We start from the raw sequence: 17,425 nt of genomic DNA on the forward strand, positions 1-17,425 counted from the left end.
TAAAGGTCCTCCACTGCAATGTTAGCTTTGTTCCTTTCTCCACAGATGCTGCTTGACCTGTCGAGTGCACTTAATTCAGTATCAAAGAGAGAATTGTTTGTAGGTCATTGCTACCTCCACCTACACTGACGCACAGCTAGGATAATTGGCTGTACTTACTTGGTCAAGATAGTCACAACCTATAATTGTCCAATACTGAGTGATAGCAGGTCAATATTTGTCCCAGCCCCTTTTGGGTCAGATATTGTCAGCCGCTCATGTCCACTAATGACCTCAGGAGAAAGTATCCATTCTGCCTGCTTGGTGCCCATCCTTTAGTTGCCAACTGTGCTAGACATGAACGCTGTTTGAGTATTTGAAGGGGCTACCCCTTGTGTCTGGTTGCACATTGGCTTCACTCCCCTGATCTTTGGATCGGGGACTGTGGAGGATTCTGGTTAGTCAATCAGGAGACCTCCTCATTGTTCTGCTTCTGGTGTAATCACAGTTCCAGGCAGTGGGGATCCTATCTGGCCAGCTGCCTGCTTCTTTTTTGAGGATACATCTGTGCCCCAGTCTCTCTGGAGAGAAAGCGTACAATGTCCACTGGCTCTCTCAGGGACCATTGGGGAGTACAGGGGCTGGAGTGCATCCTAGATAAGGATGATTATGAATTCTGTATGTACTCTGCTGGACCAACTGGAAATATGTAAATAAGCCTTGTCACAAAAGGAATTACTCTCTCCTTCAGCATGGAAACATCGGGGTGGAGTCAGAGCAAACTCTACCCAAAAATAAAACACTAAATTCACTTAGACTGTTAGTACCCTTGTCTGTCAATCATCAAACATTCAAAAACATTCAAAACTAAACACAATTATGTAAACCGATGACAAAAAATGAAAAACACAACAAAATATACTGTTTTTAACATATACAGAAGCAGTTGAAAAATCTCTGAAGTAAAGTTGCTGACAGCCATTCCGTTGGTTGAATTCCATGAGAGCCTACAATCCTGACTAGACTGGGGAATCAGACTTCACACAGGTTCTGGTCTCTCCTGAGTCTACTGTCAGCTTGCAGTTGGAGAACCTTCTCAGAACAGTTAACCTGGAAATCAGGGTCTCCCCGCTCCAAAGCATAAGCACAATACATAGTACAGTACAGCACAGCGCAGAAAAAGGCCCCACAGCCAGTGAGGTCTACATTGGACATGATGTCAAATTAAACTCTATCTCTTTTGCTATACATATCCCTCCATTCCTTATATATTCATGTGACTATCTATAAACCTCTTTAACAAGTCTACTGTGTCTAATTCCACTACTTACCTGGCAGCCTATTCCAAAACCCGCCACTCCTTGTGCAATTAACTTGCCCCACACATGTCCATTAAACGTTATCCCTTTCATGTTAAATGGATGTACTTGGCATTTCTGTCCTGGGAAAATTACTCATTTCATAATCTTATAAACTTTTGTTAGTTCTCCACTTAGCCCCCAATGCTCGAGAGATTGTACAAGTTTTGGTGAACCTTTTCTGCACCATCTTCAATGCTACCACAATGCTCCGCATTTGGATGACCAGAACTGCATGCAGTAAGCTGCCCTTGGTTGCACACAGCGGTGTGAGTGAATCCTAATATTTCACCTGAAGGACTCCTGTCTGCATCATGAGGGTAGACAATGATGGTATGGTTAAGTTGCTCAGCTAGTAACCCGGATTGGCAGCCAGACTGTGTATAATTCCAGAATGGCAACTGTGAAGATTGAAATCGGTTACTAACCAGCAATTCAAAAAAATAGGGGTAACAAAGCCCACAAATACTACCCATCATCATAAAAGAACACCTGGTTCGCAATGACTGCCTGAGAATGAAATCTGCCAGCCTTACCCTGTCTTGCCTAAATGTGACTCCAGACCCAATGTGGTGGTTTGGAAATGGCCTAGCAATCCACTCTGTTCAAGGGTAATTAAAAATGGGCAATGAATGCCGGCCTTGACAATGACATCCATATCCTGAAAACAGAGTAAATTGAAAAGAAGAGAAAATCTGCAAATTCTGGAAATCCAAGCAACACACACAAAATGCTGGAGAAACTCAGCAGGCCAGGCAGCATCTAGGAAAAGAGTACCGTCAATGTCTCAGACCGAGACCCTTCAACTGTACTCTTTTCCATAGATGCTGCTTGGCCTGATGAGTTCCTCCACCATTTTCTGTGTGTTGCGTAAATTGAAAAGAGATTGACTCAGCAACAAGAAGTAGGCAGAAGTAACAATAAATCTCTTAGAGGAATGCACCCATGAGCAGTATCTGTGGTGGGGAAAGGAATTGTTGATGTCTTATGTCAAAAATGTGCATCAGGACTGAATGGAGAGGCAGTACAGCCAGAATAAAGAGAGGTGGGTGAGTGAGGAGACAGGAGCCTGAGGAGAATAGCAGATTGAGAAGCAATGAGAAATAACGTGCAGGGGAGGGGAGGTGTGGAGTTGGAAGACAGTGGCTGGTGAATGATAAACTCCTTTCTCAGAAGGATGCAGGCGTTTGATCTGAAACGTCAACAATTCCTTTCTCTACCAGATGCTGCTCAACCAGTTGAGTTCTCCCAGTAGACTTTTGTTGCTCCAGATTCCAACCTCTGTAATCTTTTGAGTCTTCGAGAAACAGTCAGAGCCAGACCATGGCATTGTATGTCTATCTGCAGCAGCAATAAAGTAGGATCTCAGAAGCAAGGGTGGGTGAGATTCCCGACCCACTCACACATACCAGTGAAACACGATCGCTTGTTTGCATGCCATCAGCTTTGGAGAATACTGATGGCAGATTTGGATGAAGAAACTTGGATTTATGAATCATAAATGAGTACTTGCTGGGAGCAGAAGTATGGTTTAGACTCAGCTGGCCCTTTCACAGTGAAGCTCTATATCTTGTGCTGATGACAAATAGAAGCAAGGAGATACAAGGTTCCACAATGTCCACTACAAGCCTGTCAGATTGCTTACATATGAAGGACAACGTTCCCTTTCAGAGAATTAGTTGCAAGCTATTTTCTTGCATTTTACTCATTTTAAAAACTACATGCCTACCTGCAGATGTCTGCTTGAACTTTTCGCTTTTCTTCTTCCTCCATTTCCATGGCTTGAATAGCCTCCCTAGTGTTGCTAGTTTGCTCCTTCTCCGGATGGGCGGCGTGTGTGTCCCTGGGACCAGTGACTCGGAACGCATTGCAGCCAGCCTCTCTACTTCTTCAGCTGGAGTGGAAACAGAGAGATGGGCAATGTGATATTGGCATCGGCCGTGAATTCATATTCCGCCACTAACACACTTCAATGGTAAAGTTATTACTTACATACATATAACGCATAATCCAAAACAAATTCTCTCATCAGGCATCTGAGAGACTCCACTCTCCATGCTGGATTATGTGATATGTGGCAACAAACAATCACTAGAGGACTCATTGATTGGATCAGCAACAATGGGAGGAAAGGAACTGTTGCGATCCTACATCAGGACTGGGAGTGGAGAGATGAGATGGGCAATAGAAGAAGGGGAAGGGGAGTGGTGATATGGGAGCCAGCAGTGAGCAGTAGACTTAGGAGAGGTGTAAGAGGGAACGTAAGTGGAGTTCAGAGACAGTAGCAGGCTAAGCAAGAGGAGAGAGAGAGACAGAAAGAGAAAAAGAGAGACAAAGAGAGAGAGAGAATGAGAATTGAAAGGCAGAAAGAGGAGGACGTGGGTGGCGGGTAAAGGTTGGACATTGCTGGAGGGAGATGAGCAGGTCTACCATAGGAAATGTCTACCAGTGCTGCAATCTGTTAAGTAAAGGTAAATATGGGAATCATTAGGCAACAGATGAGTGGCAGATGGAACCAAATCATGCCAGTGAGGTTAAGAATAGGATGATCTGGCAGATGAATGTGTGGCTGAGGAACTGATGCAGGGGCCTGGTCTTCAGATCCTGGATCATTGGGATTTCTTCTGTGAAAGTTATGACCTGTTCAAAGGGACAGATTCACCTGAACCTGAGGGGGACCATAATCCTTGTGGGCAGGTTTGCTAGAGCTGTTGGAGAGGGTTTAAACTAAATTGGCAGTGGGATGTGAACCAGAGTGATAGGGTTGAGGATGGGGCAGTTGTATACACCTAGATGCAGTGTGTAGTAAGACTGTGAGGAAGGTCAGGCAGATGATTGGGCAAAGCTGCAGTCAGTGCGATGAGTTCAAGTGTAACATGGGGTAAAATTGAAAAGGGTGATGAATACAGGGTTAAAGGTGTTATATTTGAATGCAAGCAGTGTCCAGAATAAGGTATATGTTCTTGCAGTGCAGTTAGAATGATGCTGTCGTCATTACTGAGTTGTGGCTGAAAGAAGGTCATAGTTGGGAGCTTAACATCCAAGGATACATATTGTATAGAAAGGACAGACAGGTAGGCAGATGGAGTGGGATAGCTTTGTTGGTAAAAAATGAAATCAAATCTTAAGAAACAGGTAACATGTATTTTCTATTACCTGTTGTAAATTGTAGTAAAGAAACTGCAAGTGTAAAAAGACCTGATGGGAACTATATATAAGCCTCTGAACAGCATCCAGGATGTGATCTAAAAATTACAATGGGTGATAGAAAATGCATGTCAAAAGGGCAATGTTACAGTAGTCATGGGGGATTTCAATATGCAGGTAGTCTCGGAAAACCAGGTTGGTGCTGAGTGAGAGAACTTGTAGAATGTCTACAAGACGGCTTTTTAGAGCAGCTTGTGGCTGAACCCACTAGGGGAAAGGCTATTCCAGATTGGGTGTTGTGTAGTGAACTGGATCTGATTAGGGAGTTTAAGGTAAAGGAACCCATAGGAGATATTAATGATAGAACTCACCCTACAATTTGAGAGGGGGAAGATAAAGTCAAATGTATCAGTATTACAGGGGAGTGAAGGGAATTATAGGGGCATGAGGGAGGAACTGGCCAAAGTTGATTGGAAGAGGACCCAAGCAGGGATGACATTAGAACAGCAATGGGTAGAATTTTCTGGGAGAAATTTGGATGGCACAGGATAGAAAAATCCCAAAGAAGTATTCTAAAGGCAGGATGATGCACCCATGGCTGACAAGGGAAGTCAAAAACAACATAAAAGCAAATGAAATAGAGCAAAAATCTGTGGGAAGTTAGAGGATTGAGAAGCTTTTAAAAACCAACAGAAGGCAACTAAAAAGCCATAAAGAGGAAAAAGATGAAATATGAAGGTAAACTAGCCAACAATATTAATGAGCATATCAAAAAAATGTTCAGATATATAAAGAGTGAAATAGATGAGAGTGGATCTTCAACTGCTGGAACATAATGCTGAAGCGGTAGTAATGTGGAACAAGGAAATGGTAGATGAACTAAATAAGTACTTTGCTTACTGTGGAAGACACTAGCAGTATGACGGTAGTTCCAGAGTGTTGGGTTATTACTAGGGAGATATTGCTTGGGAAACTGGGGGTCTGAAGGTAGGTAAGTCACCTGGATATGATGGAATACACCTCAGGATTCTAGGAGAGGTAGCTGAAGAGATTGTGGAGGCATTGGTACCAATCTTTCAACAATCACTAGATTTTGGCACAGTTCTGGAGTACTGGAAAATTGCAAATGTCTCTCCAACTCTTCAAGAAGGGAGGGAGGCAGGAGAAAGGGAATTATTGGTCAGCTAATCTGACCTCAGTGGTTGGGAGGATGTTGGAATCAATTGTTAAGGATGAAGTCTCAGGGTGCTTGGAGGTGCATGATAAAGTCAGCGCAGTTTCCTTAAGGGAAAATCTTTCCTGACAAATCTGTTGGAATTCTTTGAGGAAATAGCAAGCAGGATAGGCAAAGGAGAACAGGTGGATGTTGTGTACTTGGATTTTCAAAAGGCCTTTGACAAGAGGCTGCTTAACAAGATAAGAGACCGTGGAATTACAGGAAAGTTACAGGATGGACAGAGTATTCGCTGATTGGCAAGAGACGAAGAGCATGAATAAAGGGATCATTTTCTGGTTGGCTCCTGGTGACTAGTATGGTTCTGCAGGGGTTGGTGATGGGACCACTTCTTTTTACATTATGTGTCAATGATTTGGATGATGGAATTGATGGCTTCATGACCAAGTTTGCAGACTATATGAGGAGAGGTGGAGAGGCAAGTAGTGTTGAGAAAGCAGAGAGGTGGCAGAAAGACTTAGACAGATTAGGAAAATGAGCAAAGAAGTGGCAGATGGAATACAGTGTCGGGAAGTGTATGGTCATGCGCTTTGGTAGGAGTAATAAAAGTGTAGACTATTTTCTAAATAGAACATAGAACATAGAATAGTACAGCACAGTACAGGCCCTTTGGCCCACATTGTTGTGCCGACACTCAAACCCCACCTCCCATATAACCCCCCATCTGAAATTCCTCCATATACCTGTCTAGTAGTCTCTTAAATTTCACTAGTGTATCTGCCTCCACCACTGACTCAGGCAGCACATTCCACGCACCAACCACTCTCTGAGTAAAAAACCTTCCTCTAATATCTCCCTTAAACTTCCCACCCCTTTCCTTAAAGCCATGTCCTCTTGTATTGAGCAGTGGTGCCCTGGGGAAGAGATGCTGGCTGTCCACTCTATCTATTCCTCTTAATATCTTGTATACCTCTATCATATCTCCTCTCATCCTCCTTCTCTCCAAAGAGTAAAGCCCTAGCTTCCTTAATGTCTGATCATAATGCATACTCTCTGAACCAGGCAGCATCCTGGTAAATCTCCTCTGTACCCTTTTCAATGCTTCCACATCCTTCCTGTAGTGAGGCAACCAGAACTGGACACAGTACTCCAAGTGTGGCCTAACTAGAGTTTTATAGAGCTGCATCATTACCTCGCACTCTTAAACTCTATCCCTCGACTTATGAAAGCTAACACCCCATAAGCTTTGTTAACTACCCTATCTACCTGTGAGGAAACTTTCAGGGATCTGTGGACACGTACCCCCAGATCCCTCTGCTCTTCCACACTACCAAGTATCCTGCCATTTACTTTGTACTCTGCCTTGGAGTTTGTCCTTCCAAAGTGTACCACCTCACACTTCTCCAAGTTGAACTCCATCTGCCACTTCTCAGCCCTGTTCTGCAACCTATCAATATCTCTCTGCAATCTTTGACAATTCTGTACAATATCTACAACATCACCAACTTTTGTGTCGTCTGCAAACTTGGCAACCCACCCTTCTACCCCCACAACCAGGTTGTGAATAAAAATCACGAAAAGTAGAGGTCCCAGAACCAATCCTTGTGGGACACCACTAGTCACAACCCTCCATTCCGAATGTACTCCCTCCACCACGACCCTCTGCCTTCTGCAGGCAAGCCAATTCTGAATCCACCTGGCCAAACTTCCCTGGATCCCATGCCTTCTGGAGAGAAAACTCAAAAATCTGAGGTCCAAAGCAATTTTTTGGTATGACTCCCTAAAGGTTAACTTGCAGGTTGAGCTGGTGGTGAGGAAAGCAAATGTGCATTCATTTCGAGAAGAGGACTAGAAAATAAAAGCAACAATATAATATTGAGGCTTTACAAGGCACTGATGAGGCTTCACTTGGAGTATTGTGAGCAGTTTTGGGCTCCTTATTCAAGAGAGGATGTGCTGATATTGGAAATGGTTCAGAGGATGTTCACAAAAACGATTCAAAGGATGAAAGGGTTATTGTCTGAAGAGTTTCAGATGGTTCTGGGCCTGTACTCACTAACATTTAGAAGAATAAAGATGACCTAATTGAAACTTACCAAATGGTGAAAGGCCTTGATTGAGTGGTTGTGGAGAGGATGTTTCCTATGATGGGGGAGTCAAGGACCAGAGTACATAGCCTCAGAATAGAGGGATGAACATTTAGAATGGAGATGCAGAGGAATTTTTTTTTACCAGAGGGTGACGAATCTGTGAAATTCGTTTCCACAGGTGGCTATGGAGGCCAAGTCATTGGGTGTATTTAAGGCAGAGATTGATAGGTTCTTGATTAGTCAGGGCATGAAATGTTAAGGGGAGAAGGTAGGAGAATGTATTTGAGAGGAAAAATAGATCAGCCATGATGAAATGGCAGAGCAGACTAATTCTGCTCCTATCTCATAGAAAAAAAACATAGAAAACCTACAGCACAATACAGGCCCTTTGGCCCACAAAGCTGTGCCCGAACATGTCCTTACCTTAGAAATACCTAGTCTTACCCATAACCCTCTAATTTTCTAAGCTCCATGTATCCATCTAGGAGTCTCTTAAAAGACCGTAACGTTTCTTTTCCACCACCACCACTGGCAGCCCATTCCACACACTCACCACTCTCTGCATAAAAAACTTACCCCTAACATCTCCTCTGTACCAACTTTCAAGCACCTTAAAACTATGCCCTCTTGTGCCAGCCAATTCAGCCCTGGGAAAAAGCCTCTGACTATCCATACGATCAATGCCTCTCATTATCTTGTACACCTCTATCAGGTCACCTCTCATCCTCTGTCCCTCCAAGGAGAAAAGGCTGAGTTCACTCAACCTATTCTCATAAGGCATAGTCCCCAATCCAGGCAACATCCTTGTAAATCTCCTCTGCACCCTTTCTATGGTTTCCACGTCCTTCCTGTAGTGAGGCAACCAGAAATGAGCACAGTACTCTAAGTGGGGTCTGACCAGAGTCCTAAATAGCTGCAACATTACCTCTCAGCTCTTAAATTCAATCCCACGACTGATGACGGCCAATGCACCGTATGCTTTCTTAACCACAGAGTCAACCTGCGTAGTAACTTTGAGTGTCCTAAGAACTTGGACCCCAAGATCCCTCTGATCCTTCACACTGCCAAGAGTCCTGCCATTAAGCTATATTCTGCCATCATATTTGACCTACCAAAATGAACCACCTCATATTTACCTGGGTTGAACTCCATCTGCCACTTCTCAGCCCAGTTTTGCTTCCCATCGATGTCCCTCTGTAACCTCTGATAGCCCTCCACACTATCCACAACACCCCCAACCTTGGTGTCATCAGCAAATTTACTAACCCATCCTTCCACTTCCTCATCCAGGTCACTTATAAAAATCACAAGGAGTAGGGGTCCCAGAACAGATCCCTGAAGCACACCACGGGTCACTGGCCTCCATGCAGAATATGACCTGTCTACAATCACTCTTTGCCTTCTGTGGGCAAGCCAGTTCTGGATCCACAAAGTAATGTCCCCTTAGATCCCATGCCTCCTTACATTCTCAATGAGCTTTGCATGGGGTATCTTAACAAATGCCTTGCTAAAATCCATATACACTACACCTATGGCTCTATCCTCATCAATGTGTTCAGTCACATCCTCAGAAAATTCAATCACTGACTATTCCTAATCATATTATACCTCTCCAAATGTTAATAAATCCTGCCTCTCAGGATCTTCACCATCAACTTGCCAACCACTGAAGTAAGACTCACTTGTCTATAATTTCCTGGGCTATCCCTACTCCCTTTCTTGAATAAAGGAACAACATGCTCAACCCTCCAATCCTCTGGAATTTCTCCTGTCCCCATTGATGAAACAAACGTCATCGCCAGAGGCTCAGTAAAATCCTCCCTTGCTTCCCACAGTAGCCTGGGGTACATCCAGTCCTGGTGATTTATCCAACTTGATGCCTTCCAAAAGCTCCTGCACATCCTCTTTCTTAATATCTACATGCTCAAGCTTTTCAGTCAACTGTAAGTTATTCCTCTAATCGGCAATATCCTTCTCTGGTTCCATACACACTTTTCCACTGTCACACCTGATTGGTTCTATTTTCTCACGTCTCATCCTCTTGCTCTTCACATACTTGTAGAATACCTTGGGGTTTTCCTCAATACTGTCCGCCAAGATCATCTCATGGCTCCTTCTGGCTCTCCTAATTTCATTCTTAAACTCCTTCCTGCTAGCCTTATAATCTTCTAGATCTCTATCATTATGTAATTTTTAGAGCCTTTCATAATCTCTTCATTTCTTGACTAGATTTACAACAGCCTTTGTACACCACAGTTCCTGTACCCTACCATCGTTTCCCTGTCTCATTGGAATGTATCTACGCAGAATCCCATGCGAATATCCCCTGAACATTTGCCACATTTCTTCTGTACATTTCCCTGAGAATGTACCATCTCCTATGGTCTTGTGGGAGTGTAGGGGTAGGTGGAGGGGTGAACATTGTGTGGTGGAATCTGAGGGAGAACTTGTGTGTTTAGTGAGTGGATAGAATCAGGAGAAGGTGGGGTACAGAGATGGATGATGAAGCAGGGCAGAGTGGTGGTTGCAGGAGGGTTAAGCAAAAGGGGACAAAAATGGGTAGACCTGAAGAGAATTGGAAGGAGAGAAGGAGAGTGGGGAAGAAAAAAGGAAGAAACAGGCCACCAGAAGGGAGCGTTACCTTCGACTGAACAACTCAATGTTTATGTGATGTGTTTGCCTTTTACAAGTGGTACAATCTATTTAACTGTCTTCCTTCTTGTGCCTCTGGAAGAATCTATGCCTTTTATTTCTGCCATAGTTCTGGCACACATGTACACAGTCAGTCATTCTTTGAATTGCCACCGAATTTGCAAACTTCTATGATTTTCCATTTTTAACTGCAAGAACTGGACATCTTCATTGGTTCCAGTACAGACATAAGGTGAAACAAAGGGAGACCTTGTGTCTCAACTTGACAGTGGCCTGCATAGTCAGGCACCAGTGCATATTATTCATTACAGAGAACCTTGTGACAAGTTTGGAAGGAGAGAGCATCCTACACCGGATTGTTTGGATCAGGTCCTGAACCAGGTATCACACTTGGCCCCAAAGATAAGTGAGGAGCAGTGGCGAGTGCACTCAAGATGGAGAGGCTTGGGAGCTTTCAGCAGTAACCAGGGAGCTGAAATTCTGCAGTCCTATTGGCATTCAGTAACAGTCAGGGATAGGGATGGGTGGATCCTGCCTGGCCAGAGTTGTACAAATGAGGACAAGTGCAGAGTGCTGAAGCAGGATCATGATCTAAGCATCAACAATTCCCCTGATGCTGCTTATCCTTGTTAGCAGTTAGGAACAGCATGGAATCTAAACTGACCAAGACGACCATCTAAGCTCATCCCATTTGCCCATATCCCAACCTTTCTTATCCTTGTACCTGCCCAAATAAACTACTCTGGCAGCTTATTCCATTTACTCATCACCCTTTGAATGAAAACTTAGCCCGTCATGCATGCTCCTTTCAGATCTTTCCCCTCTTGCTGGGAAAATGCATGTGCACATTCACTCCATCTATCCCCTCATTATTTTATTCACTATTAGATCACCCCCTCAGTCTCCCACACTCCAAGAAATCAAGTTCTAGGTTGCCCAAGCTCTCCCTGTAACTCAGGCCCTTAAGCCCTGGCAACATTGTTGTAAATCTTTTTTGCACTCCTTTCAGGTCAATGACATCTTTCCTTTAACAGGGTAAGCAAAACTGTGCCTTATGCTCCAAGTGCAGCTTCAACAATGATTTATAATCACCAACTTCAGCAACAAAAGATACAATGAGATTGCAATACCATACTGAAGGGATGATTCACCCGCTACCTTCTTGCCAAATAAGGAGAAGGAGGTGTAACATACACAAAATGCTGAAGGAACTCAGCAGGCCAGGCAGCATCTACGGAAAAGAGTACAGTCAATATTTTGGGCCAAGACCCTTCAGGAGGAGGTGTGATATTTTGGTTAAAATCATCCTTGAATATTCAAAATGTACTATCAGAAATAATGGCGTCAATGAACAACTGGATTATTAAAAGTGTGTTAGCCTTACCACTTGTTCATGGCACAAACTAGGAACATCAATTCTGACACCTTTTCTGATCATGTGAACTTATTTGAAAGGCAGCTCCAATCAAAATCCATCAATTCACTGGACATATTTTTTAAATTTTTTATATAACAATATATAATAATTTAGAGAACCTACATAGTCTATGTCTTAGTAATTGGTAATTTGGTTTATTATTGTCACATGTACCAAGATACAGTAAAAAAGTTTTGTCTGCATGTCATTGAGACAGATCATTTCATACACAAGTACATCAAGGTATTACAAAAGGAAAAAAAAATACAACACTGTGTTACAGTGGCAGAGAAGGTGCAGTGCATGTAGACAAATGAGATGCAAGGGCTGCGATGAGCTAGACTGAGAGATCAGAAGTTCATTTTTATCATACGAGAGGTCTGTTCAATAACAGTTGAAAAGGAGCTGTCTTTAAGCCTGGTGGTATGTGTTCTCAAGATGTTGCACCCTCTGCCCAATGGAAGAGGAGTGATGACTGGGGTGGGAGGGATCCTAGATTATGTTGGCTGCTTTCCTGAGGCAGGGGGAGTGTAGGCAGTCAGTGGAGGGGAGGATGGTTGATCACAGATGCTGCAGCTTTGTTATAAAGTCTCACAGGTTTTGTCACAGGATGAATCTCTGACCCTGGGCCTTAATCCATGTCAGATACTGTAAGTGTTCAGAGATGGGGCTTCATCTGGAGAATATCTGAGTTCTAGTCACACTGAGGCCTCACTACACTTGAGGATTCCGCAGTAACTAGGCACAGCTCACTTGGCCCAGTGGCATACAGTGGCATACTGCATCAAATTCGATTCCATCTCAGTGTGATGATAAACTTGTCCAGTCAGCAAGTGGTTAGCAGCTGGAATGCATTACTTGGCAGGGGCAGAGGAGATACAGTCAAGGTTGTACATAATGCTGAACTGGCAGAAATGTATACAGTAAACTGCAGATGGATATATTATACTCTGAATACAGAGAAGCAATGTAATAAAAATTGTACAGCTCTTAAGGAACAGAAAAACTTGAATGTATATGTGAACAAATGCTTGAAGCTAGCAGGGAAGGTTGAGAAAGTGATTTAAATAAAGCATATGGCTTTTGTAATGAAATGGTTAAATGGTATAGGAGTTTGTAAAGAAGTGGTTGAAAAAGTACATGGGCTTTCTAAAGTGGTGAAAAGGGCATGTAGTTTTTGTAAAGAACTAGTTAAAATGGTATGTTGGTTTTATAAACAAATGCTTAAAAACATATTTAGGTAATGGAAAGAAAAAAGCCTTATGAGTTACTGTAAGTCAATGGTAATGTCACCACTATGATATTACAATGAATACTGGTCATAATACTTTAGAGAAAGAATGCCTTGGAGAATGTACAAAAGAGGGTAACAAGACTGGTTCCATGAATGAAGGACTTCGTAATGTTACAATGGTCATAGGGGATATCAATATGCAAGTAGATTGGGAAAATCAGGTTGTTGCTGGATCTCAAGAGAAGAAATTTGTAGACTGCCTAAGAGATGGCATTTTAGAGCAGCTTATGGTTGAACCCACTAGAGAAAAGGCAATTATGGATTGGGTGTGTATTATGAAACAGATTTGATTAGGGAGCTTAAGTTAAAGGAATCCTGAGAGGAAAGTGATTGTAATATGATAAAATTCACCTTGTAGTTTGAGAGGGAGAAGCTAAAACAAACATATCAATATTACAATGGAGGCAACTAGAAAGGCATGAGAGAGGAGTGGATTGGAAGGGAACATTAGCAGGGATGACAGCAGAACAGCAATGTCTGAGAGTGGATATCAGACCACTGGAAAATGATATGGGGAGGTAGTAACAGGGGACAAAGAAATGACAAATGAACTGAATAAGTATTTTGTGTCAGTCTTCACTGTGGAAGACACTAGCAGAATGTCATAAATGGAAGGAGGAGGAAGGAGGAGAAGATGGAGACGCGACGCAGCGCACGCAGCCATTCTGAATGATATCATATGTGTAACTAGGGGCCGTGCACAATCCTGATTTGATGGAGACAGCTGTGAGAAGCACGGAGGAACACCTGGAGAAAATTCTGAAATGTCCGCTTCGCTGCCGCTGCTACCGTGCGATCGAGAATCTCCGGAGGGGAAGGCCACAAATCTTCGGCTTTGCCTACTGCCTGTTGCCGGGGCCAGGGTCGAAGCGCTCGGCAGAGATGGTGCTCGATGCTCAGTGTCGGAGAGCTGGTTGGAGGCTTGGAATTTTTGGACGGACTCAGAGTCGGACTGCGGTCGGATGCTTCCAGGATGCTGCATCGGCAAGTTTGTGGCGCCGGAGGTTCACCGTCTGCGTGAGATGATGGGACTTTCGAAAGACTTCGAGAATTTTTACCGTGCCCATGGTTTGTTCTCTATTAAATTACAGTATTGCTTTGCACTGTTGTAACTATATGTTATAATTCTGCGGTTTTTGTCAGTTTTTCAGTCGGTTTGTCATGTGTTTCTGTGATATCATTCTGGAGAAACATTGTATCATTTCTTAATTCATGCATTATTAAATGACAATAAAAGAGGACTGCATGTCCTCATATTCTAATCTAATTGTGAGGGTATCAGTGGGTAGAAGTGAGTGTAGTTGCTTTTACTACAGAGAAAATGCTTGGGAAGCTGAAAGGTCTGAAGGTAGATAAGTCACCTGGACCAGACGGACTACACCCTAGGGTTCTGAATGAATGTGGTTGGTGAAGAGATTGTGGAGCTGTTAGTAGTGATTGTTCAAGAATCACTAAATTCTTGAATAGATCCAAAGTATTGGAAAATCACAAATGTCACTCCACCCTTTAAGAAGGGAGGAACGCAAAAGATAGGAAGTTATGGGCCAATTAGCATGACTTCAGTGGCTGGGAAGATGCCAGAGTCAGTTATTAAGGATGAGGTTTCGGGGTAATTGAAGGCAGATGATAAAATAGGCCAAAGTCAGTATGGTCTCCTTAAGGGAAAATCTTGCTCGACAAGTCTCTTAGAATTCTTTCAGGAAATAACAAGTTAGACTGACAAAGTAGAGTCAGTGGATGTTGTTTTCTTGGACCACTGGGGCCTCTTTCGGGGGAGGTATGAGCTGTACGTAAAGGACGGGTTACACCTGAACCCAAAAGGGTCCAATATCCTAGCAGGCAGGTTTAGTAGAACTGTCAGGGAGGGTTTAAACTAATTTGGCAGGGGGAATAGGAACCAGAGTGATAGGGCTAAGGAAGGGGTAAACAGAAATAAATCAAATATAGCATACAACAGAGATAATATAAAGGACAGGCAGGAGATGAGGCATAATCACAGCCAGTGGGATGAGTTACAGTGCAATAGAGGCGTGATACAGTTAAAACAGAAAGCAACAAATACTGGACTGAAAGTGTTATATTTGAACGCACACAGCATAAGTAATAAAATGGATGATCTTGAAATTCAGCTACAGATTGGCCAGTATGATGTTGTGGCCATCTCTGAAACTTGGCTAAAGGATGGCTGCCATTGGGAGCTAAACGTCCAAGGATATACGGTGTATCGGAAAGATAGGTTAGTAGGCAGAGGGGGTGGTATGGCCCTGTGTATAGGACATAATATTAAATCATTAGAAAGAGATGACATAGGATCGGAAGGTGTAGAGTCTCTATGGGTTGAGTTAAGAAATAACAAGGGTAAAAGGATCCTATTGGCAATTGTATACAGGCCTGCAAACAGCAGCCAGGACGTGGATTACAACTGACAGCAGGAGATAGGAAAGGCATGGCAGAAGGGCAATGTCATGATAATCGTTGGGAATTTTAACATGAAAGTGGATTGGGAAAACCAGCGCAGTACTGGACCTCAAGAGAGAGTATTTGTAGAATGTATGAATGATGGCTTTTTAAAACAGCTTGTTGTTGAGCCCACTAGGGGATCAGCTGTGCTGGATTGGGTGTTGTGCAATGATCCAGAGGTGATAAGAGAGCTTAAGGTTAAGGAACCCTCAGGGAACAGTGATCACAATATGATTGAGCTCACTTTGAAATTTGACAAGCAGAAACTAAAAGCCAATGTGTCAGTATTTCAGTGGAATAAAGGAAATTACAATGGCATGAGAGGGGAACTGACCAGTTGACTGGAAAGGAACACTAGCAGGAAGGACAGCAGAAGCAGCAATGGCTGGAGTTTCTGCAAAAAAATGAGGGAAGTGCAAGACAGATGTATTCCAAATAAGAAGAAATTTTTGAATGGAAGAAGGACACTCCCGTGGCTGACAAGTGATGTCAGAGCCAAAGTAAAATCAAAAGAGAAGGCTTACAAGGAATCCAAAATTATTGGGAAGATAGAGGATTGGGGAACTTGCAGAAAGAAACTAAGAAGGTCTTTAGGAAGGAGAAAAATGAATTATGAAAGAAAGCTGGCGACTAATATCAAAGAAGGTACTAAAAGCTTTTTTAAGTATATAAAGGGTAAAAGAGAGTTGTGGTAGATATAGGACCAATAGAAGATGACGCTGGAGATATTATAATGAAAGACACAGACATGGCAGGGTAACTGAACGCATATTTTGCATTAGTTTTCACAGTGAAAGACATTTGCAGTATACCAGAAATTCAACAGTGTCAGGGAAGCGAAGTATGTGCAGTGAAAATTATAATTGAGAAGTTGCTCAGGAAGTTTAATGGTCTGAGGATGGATAAATCTCCTGGACCTGATGGAATGCACCCTCGAGTTCTGAAGGAAGTAGCTGGAGAGATTGTGGAGGCATTAACAATGATCTTTCAAGAATCGATAGATTCTGGCATTGTACAGGATGACTGGAAAATTACTCCACTATTTAAGAAGGGTGGGAGGCAGCAGAAAGGAAACTATACACCTGATAGCCTGACATCAGTGGTGGGGAAGATGTTGGAATTGATTGTTAAGGATGAGATTACGGAGTACCTGGAGGCACATGACAAGAGCGACCAAAGACAGCACGGTTTCCTGAAAGGAAAATCCTGCCTGACAAACCTAATGCAATTTTTTCAGGAAATTACAAGCAGGGTAGATAAAGGTGATGTAGTAGATGTGGTGTACTTGGATTTTCAGAAGGCCTTTGACAAGGTGCCAAACATGAGGTTGCTTAGCAAGATAGAGCCCACGGAATTATAGGGAAGTTATTAGCATGGGTGGAGCATTGGCTGAATGGCAGAAAACAGAGAGTGGGAATAACGGGATCCTATTCTGGCTGGCAACCGGTTACCAGTGGAGTTCCACAGGGGTCCTGGTGTTGGGACCACTGCTTTTTACATTGAATGTCAATGATTTGGACTACGGGATTAATGGATTTGTGGCTAAACTTGTCGATGGTACAAAGATAGGTGGAGGAGCGGATAGTGTTGAGGAAACAGAGAGCCTGCAAGAGAGTCTTAGATAGTTTAGGGGAATGGGCAAAGAAATAGCAAATGAAATACAATGTTGGAAAGTGTGTGTGGTCATGCACTTTGGTGGAAGAAATAAATGGGCAGACTATTATTTATATGGGTAGAGAATTCAAAATGCAGAGATGCAAAGGGACTTGTGAGTCCTTGTGCAGGATACCCTTAAGGTTAACCCCCAGGTTGAGTCGGTAGTGAAGAAGGCGATTGCAATGTTGGCATTCATTT

General features: G+C 43.0%; 1 protein-coding gene across 1 annotated transcript in view; it reads right to left on the reverse strand.

Moving 5' to 3' along the window:
- phactr1 (phosphatase and actin regulator 1) overlaps positions 1 to 17,425 on the reverse strand; it is a 430,393-nt gene that overhangs the window by 149,714 nt on the left and 263,254 nt on the right. The window contains exon 3 of the mRNA XM_072283739.1: positions 3,067 to 3,231. Coding sequence (XP_072139840.1) covers positions 3,067 to 3,205 — 139 coding nt within the window. The 5' untranslated portion in view covers positions 3,206 to 3,231. The remainder of the gene's footprint in view (positions 1 to 3,066; positions 3,232 to 17,425) is intronic.

This window comes from Mobula birostris, chromosome 19 (genome assembly GCF_030028105.1).
Source record: "Mobula birostris isolate sMobBir1 chromosome 19, sMobBir1.hap1, whole genome shotgun sequence".
NCBI classification, from domain to species: domain Eukaryota; kingdom Metazoa; phylum Chordata; class Chondrichthyes; order Myliobatiformes; family Myliobatidae; genus Mobula; species Mobula birostris.